General features: G+C 40.5%; 1 protein-coding gene across 1 annotated transcript; it reads right to left on the reverse strand.

Moving 5' to 3' along the window:
* Positions 1-1,851: 1,851 nt before the first annotated feature.
* Positions 1,852-7,409, reverse strand: LOC143024466 (uncharacterized). The gene is made up of 2 exons (XM_076183275.1): positions 6,485-7,409; positions 1,852-1,922 (listed from the first exon to the last, which is right to left on the reverse strand). Exons 1-2 carry the CDS (start codon positions 7,407-7,409, stop codon positions 1,852-1,854), a joined length of 996 nt encoding a protein of 331 aa, XP_076039390.1.
* Between the last annotated feature and the right edge of the window lie 5,605 nt (positions 7,410-13,014).

Genomic DNA, 13,014 nt, shown 5'->3' on the forward strand with positions numbered 1-13,014 from the left:
TCTACCGGTATGTAAATGGTAAACTTAAAACCAAACAGGAACTAGTGAAACTACGCCAAGGAAATATAGAATACACAGAAGAATTAGAGATGGCCGAAATCATGAACAACCACTTTAAATCTCTTCACCAGAGAGAAAATACAAAATTGGGACGTAGATAATAACAAACATTCTCCCCACATGAGTGAATTTACAACATCACAAAAAGAAATATCAGAACACCTATCAAAATTGGACGTCAGAAAATCACATGGCCCGGTTGGAATTGTAAATTGGATTCTAAAAGAATGCAAAGAAGAGCTAACGGACAAAATACACATCATAATAAATAGCTCACTCAAGGAAGGAAAGATACCTTATGACTGGAAAAATGCTAACATTTTACCAATATATAAAGGAGGAAACAAGGAAGAACCCACCAACTATAGACCAGTATCACTAACAAGCACTATAGCCAAAATTTGTGAGAAAATCATCAATAATAGGTGGGTAAAACACCTGGAAGATAACAGCATATTAAAACCAAGACAATTCGGGTTCAGACAAGGTAGATCATGCAACACAAACTTGATATGCTTCTACTCAAGACTAATAGACATAGTGCAAGAAAGAAACGGATGGGCTGATTGTGCATTCCTAGACTTGCAAAAAGCATTTGACAAAGTACCACACAGAAAACTACTAAAAAAAACTGGAACACATAGGAGGAATACGAGGGAACCTACTAAAATGGATGGAGGACTTCCTGACTGGAAGAAAGATGAGAGTAGTACTCAGAGAAAAATATTCAGATTGGAAAGAGGTGATCAGTGGATTACCGCAAGGATCTGTACTGGCTCCAACAATGTTTGCTATCTATATGAATGATATGGACGAGGGCGTGAACTGTTACATGAGCTTCTTTGCTGATGACGCCAAACTGTTAAGGAAAGTAGAAACTGATAAGGACTGTGAAGCACTGCAAGAAGATCTGAATAGGGTATGGAACTGGAGTCAGAAATGGGAAGTGGATTTTAATACTAAGAAGTGTAGCATAATGGAGTTTGGAAAAAGCAAAAACAGAATATCAAGAAAATATACAATTGGAACCAAGGAAGTAAAGAAAGTAGGATCCGAAAAAGACGGGAGTTATTATCACAAACGACTTGTCCTATGATACACAGATTAACAAAATTGTCGGGGAGACTTACAACTTGCTAATATCAATAAAAGTGGCTTTTGCTTACCTGGACGAAGACATGATAAAAAAATATTGGTTACATTGATAAGGCCTAGAATAGAGTATGCGGCGACATTGTGGTCCCCCAGTACCAAAAAGGACATAAAGAAAATAGAAAGAATCCAAAGAGCAGCTACAAAAATGGCACCTGCACTTGCAAACCTATCATACGAGGAGAGATTGGCTAAACTGGAGCTACCGACACTGGAGCAAAGAAGAGAGAGAGGAGACCTACTGACCATCTACAGAATCATAAAAGGCACAGAGATACTTGATAGAGAAGAATTACTAAACTGGGACAAGAGAAACACAAGAGGACATGGAAGGAAATTAAGAAAACATAGCTATAGAAGAGAACTGAGGAAAAACAGTTTTCCACAGAGAGTTTTAGACACTTGGAACAAACTGGATAATGAAATAGTAAGCGCAAAAATCATTCACGAGTTTAAAAGCGAACTAGACACTGAGAGATACAATGGCGGGACAACACGAGCATAGCTCCCCTTCCCGCAAAATACTAGGTAAATACACACACACACACACACACACGCACACGCACACATCCCCTGAAAGAACTTAAAACTGACCGAGGAAAAAAAGATTATGCAGATCTCATAGTCTACACTGGTGGGTCACAACGCGTGGACCATAATGAACTCCCCCAGTGGACCAGAGTCTCGCAGTGTGATCCACAGACGTAAACCTGGTAAGAGTTATGGGATGCAACACGACTAATTTGAGTCAAATTCACCCTCCTGAGGTTAATGAACAGCAGTGTATAAGTTTGACTAGATAAACACCATATGAGGACGGAGCCTTTATTTGTACGACGTTTCGCTTATTACAGCTTTTTCAAGTACAAGTTGAGATACAAATGCTTGAGATTAAATAAGGGGAAAGGAGGGAACGGGGAGAGAAAAAAGGGGGGGGAAGGAAGAGGAGGAGGAGGAGGAGGAGGAGGAGGGTGGGGGGATGGACACTGGGAAAGGATGAGAATGCCGGCCCAAACGTCCGTGAGCGAAATGTCCACAAAGGGTGATTTAAGTATTTAATATTTTGCTGGCCATGGGTATTAGGGGAATAATGTGAGGAGATATGTTAAACATGCCCCTGTTTTGTTCAATAGTGTTCGTTCCTTGAATGATTGCTGCTTCTAAACACTTCCTGCGGATTTTGTCTGGTTCCCGCAACAGCAGCTCTGCATTCTTCCAGTCCATAAGATGGTTTTCCTTGTTTCTATGTGTCACACATGCATTGGTGGTGACATCATGCCTGACGTCGTAACGGTGTTCACGTATTCGTGTATTCAGGTCACGTGACGTTTCTCCGATGTAAACTTTATCACATCCCGAACACGGAATACGATAAACACCGGCTTTGGTGCTCGGTGTCTGGTTGTTGTGTGTTTCCGTCTTCGTGATGTCTTTTATTGTTCTGCTTGTCTGACACACTATTTCCAAGTTGGTGGTTCTTAAAAGACGTGTCAGGTTGGTGGCAACGTCGCCGGTTGGCAACACGAGACGTCTAGTTGTGCTGTCCTGCTGCCTACGGCTTTCCCGAATCTTAGCGGCCTGCTGTTTGCAATTATCTAAAAGAAACTCTGGAAATTTTAGTGTTAAAAAGGTCTCTTTAATATGGTGTTTATCTAGTCAATCTTGTCGGCAGACTGCCACTTTTAAGCAGTGTATAAGTATGGGGGAACTTGTGAAAACACATTGAGCACCCGTTGTTATCGCACAACTAGAAAATAGAAATAAATAAATAAATGAATAAATTAATAAGATTAGAATAAAATTAAGTATATATTATATGTATATATAAATATATATATATATATATATATATATATATATATATATATATGCAGAAATCACTTGAGTGCGTGACCGAGCGCTTTCGTATATAGGATAGACGAAAGCGCTCGGTCTCCTTTCTGTTATTTTCCTATTGTTTTTTCTTCATATATGTATTATATATATATATATATATATATATATATATATATATATATATATATATATATATATATATATATATATATTATTTTAATGTAATCTGACAAGCGAAAATTGACTCGTTAGCTCCTAGATCAATTTCTTTGAGGTCAATAGAAATAATCTGGCGTTAGAAACCAGAACGAAATTAGAATTGAGAATCACAGGAATTGGTAGGGAAAATTGCAGCATCAATCGCCCTTAACCGCAAGCCTCAATTCTGAAGTGGCAAATCACGGAGTCACTTTTTTTTTTTTTGCTCATGCAAGATGATTATATACAGATACAAAGCTTACTTTTAGATACGGTTACGCTAGTCAACGGAATGGAAGGATCCCAACAGATTACATTGAATTTCGTTCAAGGTTGGAAGGTGAAGTTACGCTCCAACCTTGGACGAAATCCAATTGAGTCTTTGGAATCCAATCATTCCGTTGACTAGTGTAACTGTACCTTTAGACAAAATAACATGATAAAGAATACTGCCAATGTCACTGAACTAATAACAATATAGGAATTTTGTCTATTATAAAACCAAAGGATTTTATTCAGCTGAGGGCTAGCCCAACGACGCCCAAGCAACATGTGTCGATTTGTTGTCTTATGGCTCCTGCTGGCCTGCAACTAAAAGCTTCTTTTAGCCCAAGTGAAAATGCTCCAGCCTCGCGAGGCTTATTCGAAAAGCCCGAAATTTCTTTGCAAAGAACAAATGATCGTTTTTCTTGATCGTTTTCCTTGTGGTTTGCCCAATTATATCATCTTATTATGAAGCCCAATCATAAAGCCCAAAAAACTTGCACATCAAGACTTCAATGTCTTTTTTCGCTTCGAGTCTGTCCATTTACTAAGCCCATTCCAAAAAGCCCATAATCAATCTTCAGAGGCTATAAGGTCTTTGTAATGACCTTTTGACATCAACTTTGGCTCGTACGTCGGAAGCCTGTTGGAAAAAGCCCATGATTTTCTCCTCGAGGACCGTATGGTCTCTTCAATGACCGTTTGGCCCTTTTTCTTAGCCCGTTTGAAAAAGGCCGTAAGTTCTTCAATGTCCATAAAGGTCTTGACAAAGACTTGTCGGGTGCCCGGGCCATGGCGTCGTGTTGAAGGGACTTTGAGTCTTTGTCCGCAAGAGTTCGGGGGAGCGCCAGTCACTGCATGGCTTGCCAAGCCATTCTTCGAAGGGACGTTCTTCGGTGGCGTCTTATCCCCAGGAGGGACAGCTTTCTTCTGAGCCCAAAAGTAAAAATCTTCTTCCCCCAACTTCCTTCCTCTTCCGCGGAGCATGACCACTCCTGGGCACAAGCTTCCTCACGACACAGATTGATAGTGTAACAAAGAATGACAGTAGAACAGTAGTAGTAGTAGTGGTATATGTATCATTATATATGTATGAATTATTATTATTATTATTATTATTATCATCATCATCATTAGTATTGTTATTGTTGTTGTTGTTGTTGTTGTTGTTGTGGTTGTCATTGGTATTATTACTATCACACAAGTGGACAAGATGCAGGGATGACCCGTCATCCAGGAGGTGCCAAGATAAGAGGGAGGGAAGAGGGTAGGGGGGAGTGGAGTATGTAGTGGATGGAATGCGTGGGAGTGGTTTCTATGCCTTTGTCTTTTGGCTATCTCCCGTGTAAGAGGGAAAAAGCCTTTGGTATATATATATGTATATATATATATATATTTATATGTATGTATATATATATATATATATATATATATATATATATATATATATATATATATGAGTGGCAGGGTGGTGAAATAAACACCGAGAACCGTTGAAGTTTTATTAACTGACGTTTCGCTCTTAACAGAGCTTCTTCAGAGTGTACAAACATAATCGGGAAATCAACAGTTATATATCTTACATCATTCCGTGTTCCTTCCTTAACCCACCCCCTCCCTCCCTCTCGTACCCTTCAGCTCCTGTAAGATCATCCAGCCGGACATTTTGGACAGGTTAATAAAACTATCACGATGGTTATAGCAGGGCTGGGATGCTATAAAAGCTGCTTCTACTATTTTTTTTTTCTTGTCTAATCCTTGTTTTGATATTTCCACTCCGCCCCAGTTAGGTAAATGTCCGTATTCCTCCGCATGAATCACCAGGGCGTTTGATGTTCGGTGGGCCCTCAGGTCGCTCTTGTGCCCATATGTCCGCGTGTGTATGCCTCTTCCTGTCTCCCCAAAGTAGTTTAGGTCACAGCCACCACATGGGATTCTGTAAACCATGCTGTTGTTATTATGTTCATTTCTACTCTTACCTCTCACTACTTCACCTATCTTCGTACTGGATGTACTGGCGATGTTCAGCCCTGCTCTGCGGAGCAAATGTCCTAACTCTTCTGTGTGATTGGAGTTGGGAACTACAATGAAGCCACCTTCCTTAGTCTCCTTTTTCTCATCATTTCTCTTTTCCATTATTTTAAGAGCTATTTTCTTCAAACTATGGAGTAACCCTTCTGGATATTTTAGTCCTGAGAACACTTTAACAATATATTTGATTTCTCTGACAATATATTCTTCACTACATACCCGGAACGCTCTGAGAAAAAATCCAATTATTACTCCTCTCTTTATCCTTTCACTATGTGCTGAAAAGTAGTGGATGAGGTCATTTTTGTTGGTAGCTTTTCTGTGAACCGAGAAACCCACCGTGCCGTTATCCTTCCTCCAAATTAATACATCCAAGAAAGGTAACTTTTGATCCACCTCGTGTTCTACTGTGAACTGAATATCCCTGTTTACCATGTTCAGCCTATTAAGTTTGGTGGTGAAATTGGTTTTCTCTGGGGCAATGACTAGGACGTCGTCTACATATGGGTCCCTCTTCCCATAGTTTTTATAAAATGATCTCTCTCCAAAACTTCCATGTATAATGATGCAAGGACTGCACTGAGTGGACTCCCCATTGCCAGACCACGTATCTGACAATATTCCTCATCCTGGAACATGAACGGTCCGAATCTGATACACAGAGAGACTAATTCCAAAAAATCATTTCTTCCCACTGGTAAATCCTGGTCATCTATATTACCGATGGCTTCCTTGGCTGCTGTTAGTGCCCCCTCTGCGCAAACATTTGTGAACAAAGCAGTTACATCGTAACTTATCATGACTCTCTGTGAGAAATCCACATTACTGAGTCTCGTGATTAGGTCACTTGAGTCCTTCAAATGGCCACTGCTAAGTGCCCCCAAACATCGAGATAACGGTTTGGCTAAACACTTGGCTAACCTGTGGGGAGCGCTGCCGATACCTGACGTAATGGGTCTCATCGGTATACCCGGCTTGTGTGTCTTTGGTAATCCCCTCATCCTGGGCGGTCTTGGTGCTTCTTCTAACAATCCCACAAGTTTCTTGCCTCTGTTGGTTCGCATTAATATCCTCCTGGCTTCTTTCTTGAACCGTATCCCTTCTCGTTCTGCGTTTCCTAAGGGTTTTTTCTCATACGTGGATGTATCGTTGAGTAAATCCATCATTTTGATGTAGTCTGTCCTGTTTAATATGACAACTCCTCCTCCTTTATCTGCACTCGTGATAACTAAGTCTTCGTCACTTCCTAAATTTCCCAAAGCTATCTTGAAACGCCTAGGGATGCTACATCGATTAAGATTTGCTAAAGCATGGAAACACGTTAACAATCCCTGTTTAAAACCTTTCTCTACATCACTGTCATCCCATCTATAGTTTTTATTTATAAAATCAGAAAAACTTTTGTTACTCACACCGGTATCGAACTTAAGACCGAGCGAAAGGGCTTGTTTTTCAGTGTCAGATAGTTGTCGGTTTGAAAGATTCACTATGAGATCAGCATTGCCCACTTCATTCCAATCACTTTGTTCACAGAGTAACTCCAATTTCTTTTTCAGTCTCACACTTTGCACTGATTTCTCGGTATCAAGTTTGCGTAGAAGGAATGATGGTAAACGTACCTGGCTGGTGCTGGCTCGTAGATTTTCAACTTCGTTACTCAGGTCCTCACAGGCCTCGGATAGAAACATTTCTGCACTGTTACTAAAAGGGACTCCTTCCTTCCTGAGCTGTTTTGGCGCTTCCCTAGGTAGAACTTTCTCATCTATGCAGTCTTGTAGGGAACGCCTGCGAAGTATACAGCTGTTGATTTTCCGTTTTGCACGAAACTCCCTCCATAAGATTCCCGGTATCTCACCACCACTCGACATGTTGAGGAATGGACGACAAAATGAGTGGCAGGGTGGTGAGATAAACACCGAGAACCGTTGAAGTTTTATTAACTGACGTTTCGCTCTTAACAGAGCTTCTTCAGAGTGTACAAACATAATCGGGAAATCAACAGTTACATATTTTACATCATTCCGCGTTCCTTCCTTAACCCACCCCCTCCCTCCCTCCCTCTCGTACCCTTCAGCTCCTGTAAGATCATCCAGCCGGACATTTTGGACAGCTTAATTTCTACTCTTACCTCTCACTACTTCACATATCTTCGTACTGGATGTATTGGCGATCTTCAGCCCTGCTCTGCGGAGCAAATGTCCTAACTCTTCTGTGTGCTTGGAGTTGGGAACTACAATGAAGCCACCTTCCTTAGTCTCCTTTTTCTCATCATTTCTCTTTTCCATTTTCCATTATCAGGATGATCGCTTCACACGACACCATCCAAACAATCAGAAATAAAATAGTATATAAACACCGCACACATACACACCCAAACAATTAGACTGAAGATGTTCTCCAGAGAAGACCGAAACGTTGCAACCTCATACGGACAGCTACTCAGCAAACTATCAGTCCAACACCGTAAATTAGCAAGAGAAATTGAAGTTCTTAACAAAAAGATAAACAATGCAGAAACAGCAATATTATTCAATCTCGTCTGTCAACAAGAGAATATATATATATATATATATATATACATATATATATATATATATGCAAAAATAATCACAATAACACGTGACTAAATAATATTGCAGAAACCACAGGGAAAATAAAGTCTGAATACTAAACGTTTTCGTCTATTACGACATCCTCAGAGTACAAGAAAGAGACATAGAACACAATATTTATACAGAAATAAGAAAACTAGGGAAGGTTATAGTCACATAAAAGTTCCGTACAATATACATACACACACATTCATATATATATATATGTGTGTGTCTCTATTACCTTCGCTGTCTGCCTCCTCATCCTCCCTTCCGCCACCGCCTTCTTCGTTTCTTCCTTCTTCTTCTCCTCCTCCTCCATCTTCTCCTTCTTTTGCTCCCTTTCCTCCTCTTCTTCTTTCTCCTCCTCCACCTTCTTGTTTTGCTCCCTTTCCTCCTCTTCGTCCTCCTCCTTCTTCTTTTGTTCCTTTTCTCCTCTTCTTCCTCCTTTTCCTCCTTTTCCTCTTCTTCCTCCTCCATCTCTTCCCTTTCCCTTCATCTCCCCTTTTTCTTCCTGTTTTCCCTCTTCCTTTTTTCCAATTCCCTCTCCTGGTTATTTTTCTCCGACTGTCCATCTTCTTTTACCTCCTCTTTTTCTCCCCTCCTCATTTTCCCCCTCCTACAATTCCTCCTCCTCCTCCTCCTCCTTCTCCTCCTCCTCCTTCTCCTCCTTTTCCCCCTATTACAATTTACAATTCTTCTTCCTCCTCCTCCTCCCCCTCCTCCTCCTCCTCCTCCTCCTCCTCCTCCTCCTCCTCCTCCTTCACTCGCGTGAAAGTACAGTCCCCAAAAATGACATTCCTGCTTCACGGGATAGTCCCCAGCTTGCACTGCAGGATGGAGGATGGCAAATGGTCAAGAGAGGTGCCAAACCCCGCCGGAGGGCACAGATATCATCAGGACCCACCACCTCCAACTGATTTAAAGTTTTAGAACTAGCCAAGGAGGATGAGTTTGAGACTCGTTTAGTAGGAGACTCCATAGTGAGGCACCAATCCGAAGAGTTCTGTGGCCGCTCTTCAAATGGCCGCAGAAGGTGCTATATGTATAGAGGCGCCGGACTCGATGACATCGCCGAGTCCTGTGACGAAGTCACAAAAGAAGCGGACGCTAACACGGTATTCATAATCCACGCCGGTACGAATGACGTCGAATCAACTCGATCGGAAGACCTCATCGAAAAGTACCGGAGTACAATCAGGAAATATAAAGAAAAGGTTCCCGGGAAAAACCTTGTCATCTCAGGGATCCTTCCCAGATTCCAGAGAAGGGGAAAATATTTCGACATAGACAGATTCTACGACAAAGCATTCAGTGCGAACAACAGAGTAAAATCCCTCTGTGAAAAGGAAAAAGTACACTTTGTCAACTTCTGGGACAACTTCTACTTCGATAAAACTCTTTTTGAGGACGACGGTCTCCACTTGAATATAGCCGGAGCAGCAAGGTTAGGTAGGCTGCTCAACAACAACCTGACCGACATTAGAAGAAAAAAACTCATCAGCGGAGCCCCCATCAACATCCACGTAACAGAGCAAAACAGAAAAGTGGCAGATATCAATCTATGTTACGTTAATGCTCGCAGCATACGAAACAAGTTCGAAGACCTAGAGATTCTCGGAGCGACAGGCAACTATCACGTGATAGGAGTAACAGAGACATGGTTGGACACATCAAGTCGAGACTTTATAGCGGAATACTGTTTGTCAGGCTACACAATTTTCAGCTGCGAAAGAGAAAATAGAATAGGTGGTGGAGTAATCTTGTATGTCCATAACTCCCTCCAACCATCACTGTTAAAAACAGAAACAGTAACAAGTGTTGATATATTGTTTGTTGAAATAAGAACCAATTGCAGTAAATCTAAAGTAATAATTGGACTTGTTTATAGACCACCGGGTCAGCTACTAGTAAATGACGAAAAATTATTCGATCTAATCATAGAAACTAACCAACGCTGCGAGACAGTCATCATGGGAGACTTTAACTTACCGGTGAAGAGATGGGGTGAAGATTTGAGTTCGCATACAGGACGAGACTTGTATAGTAACTTACTGGAAAGTGGCCTCCACCAAGGCGTAAACAGCCCTACCCGAGGAGATAACATCCTTGACCTAATATTCTCTAAACAGAAAATCTTGTAAACGAAGTAAATATAGGCCCATTATTCAGCACTAGTGATCATCGTACCATCACATTCAAAATTAAAATGGAAGCCAATTTATCTAAGACCAGCAAAGAAAAAGTACCCGACTTCCGTAGAGCTAATTTCAATAGACTTCGATCATCACTAGAAAACTTAGACTGGAGTACAACTCCGAACGAGACTGATATTGATAAAGCGTGGGAAAACTTCATCAAGGACCTAAACAATGCTGTAAATCTCTGTGTTCCCTATCGTGAGAGACGCCCGGCAACAAATAAACCAAAGTGGTGGAATAGGGAAATTAGTAACAACCTCTCTCGTAAAAAGAATGCGTACAAAAAGTATTTATCAACTAAAAGCCAAGACGATAAACTAACACTAGACAGAATTCGCCGCGAAACAAAAACACTGATAAAGCGTAGTAAGAAAGATCTTGAAGAGTATATTGCTGAGGCAAGCAAGTCGAACCCTAAAGAATTCTATAGTTATGCGAATAAGAAGAAAACGCTCACCTGCGGCATTGGACCATTAAATGACGATGAAGGAAAACATACGGATGATGAAAATGAGATGGCCTCAATCCTTAATAATTTTTTGCATCCGTCTTCACAGACGAAGATTGCTCAGTGTATCAGCCACCAGAACATAAAATGTTCCAAAACGTTTTAAATCAACTCATAATTACAGAAAGGGATGTCGTACAAGTGATTGATAAGCTCAAAATGAACAAAGCCCCGGGACCTGACAAAATTTCACCTAGAATTCTGCAAGAAGTCAAAAATCAAATCGGTAAACCCTTGTGCATCCTCTTCAACAGATCATTAGCACTCGGTAAAGTCCCATCAGATTGGAAATGTGCTAACGTAACACCAATATTCAAGAAAGGGGACAAATCACAACCAGGCAACTACAGACCGATTAGCCTAACTTCGATTGTGTGCAAACTGCTAGAGACAATTATCCGTGACAGCGTAGTAAATTTTTTTTAGAAGAAAATAAGATTATGAAAGATTCACAACATGGCTTCCGAAGCAAACGCTCATGTCTAACTAATCTCCTTGACTTTTTTCATGACGTCTTTAACAAATACGAGGAATGTAGATCTGTTGATATAATCTATCTAGATTTTCAGAAGGCATTCGATAAAGTCCCCCATAAACGATTGCTCGACAAATTAAAAATGCACAGCATTTCTGATAATATCCACAACTGGATTAAAGATTGGCTCTCAGAGCGGAAACAGAGGGTCATAATTAACGGGGCATCATCTAGCTGGCTCGACGTTAAAAGTGGCGTACCGCAAGGATCAGTTTTGGGACCCGTCTTGTTCTTGATATATATAAATGATCTAGATGACGGCCTCCTCTGCAAAGTATCAAAATTTGCTGATGACACAAAAATTGCCGGTAAAGTAACAACCACCAAAGAGAAAGAAACTCTACAATCCGATCTAGATAAATTATCAAGTTGGGCTAGCAAGTGGCAAATGAAATTTAACGCTAACAAATGTAAAGTTATGCACATTGGAGGTAACAATGATCACATCCAATACCAAATGAATGGCGAAATACTGGATTCAGTAACTAAAGAAAAAGATCTAGGAGTCTTAATATCAAATGATTTGAAGCCAAGTCAACATTGCTCAGAAGTTGTTAAAACAGCAAACAAATTAGTTGGCTTCATCGGAAGAATCTTCGAAAATAAATCAGAAAAAATATTGCTAAACCTCTATAACTCCTTGGTTCGTCCCCATCTAGAATACTGTGTACAATTTTGGTCCCCATACTACCAGAAAGATATTAACAAACTAGAAAGAGTACAACGGAGAGTGACCAAAATGATACCAAGGCTGAGAAATCTGCCGTATGAAGAAAGACTAAAAAATCTAAACTTGTTCTCACTCTCAAAAAGAAGAATGCGAGGAGATTTGATTGAGGTTTTGACAACATTAATGTCGACGATTACTTCTTATTAGACCAATCAAATACAAGAAAACGCAATGATTTCAAAGTAATTGGCAAAAGATTCTCTACGAACGAAAGTAAGCACTTCTTCTTTAACCGGGTTGTTAACGTGTGGAATTCGTTACCTCCCAGTCGTCGAAAGTAACACGATAACAACATTTAAAAATCGCTTAGACAAATACTTGGAATCTAATCCGCAGATAAAATATTATCCTTTGCAATAAAAGAAATGACAACCAGACCTTTAATCATAATTGGATTAATCGGATAGGATAGTGATAGCAGTAGTGTTAGTTCGAAAGTAACACGATAACAACATTTATAAATCGCTTAGACAAATACTTGGAATCTAATCCGTAGATAAATTATTATCCTTTGCAATAAAAGATATGACAACCAGACATTTAATCGTAATTGGATTAATCGGATAGGATAGTGATAGCAGTAGTATTAGTTCATCTTCTATCGCTTAGTTGCCCTGTTTCCTTAACTGTAGTGTAGTTTAGTTAACACAAACAGCCTCGTTAGGGCCAGTAGGCCTGCTGTTGTTTGTTCTTCCTTTGTGTTCCTTTGTGTTCCTCCTGTCCCCTTCCACCTCCTCCTCCCCCTTTTCCCCTTCTTATAGTTCCTCCTCCTATCTTTTCCCTTGGTCTCCCTCCTTGTCTCTCTCCTTCTCGTTATCTACATTACCTCCTTTCTCTTCCTCTTTTGTCTTCTTTCTCTGAGAAGAAGAAGAGACGTACTTCGGCGACGTCGCCGGCGGGATCGAACC

The sequence above is a fragment of the Oratosquilla oratoria genome, chromosome 4 (assembly GCF_046742065.1).
Source record: "Oratosquilla oratoria isolate Oo_2021 chromosome 4, ASM4674206v1, whole genome shotgun sequence".
Classification (NCBI taxonomy): Eukaryota; Metazoa; Arthropoda; class Malacostraca; order Stomatopoda; family Squillidae; genus Oratosquilla; species Oratosquilla oratoria.

What these genes read in the sequence shown, in the direction of transcription:
- LOC143024466 (XM_076183275.1), bottom strand. Translation starts at nt 7,409, where the DNA reads ATGTCGAGTGGTGGTGAGATACCGGGAATCTTATGGAGGGAGTTTCGT. An exon ending in GATGAGACCCATTACGTCAG is followed by an intron (nt 1,923 to 6,484) that starts GTATCGGCAGCG and finishes AACTCTTACCAG; the next exon opens with GTTTACGTCTGTGGATCACA.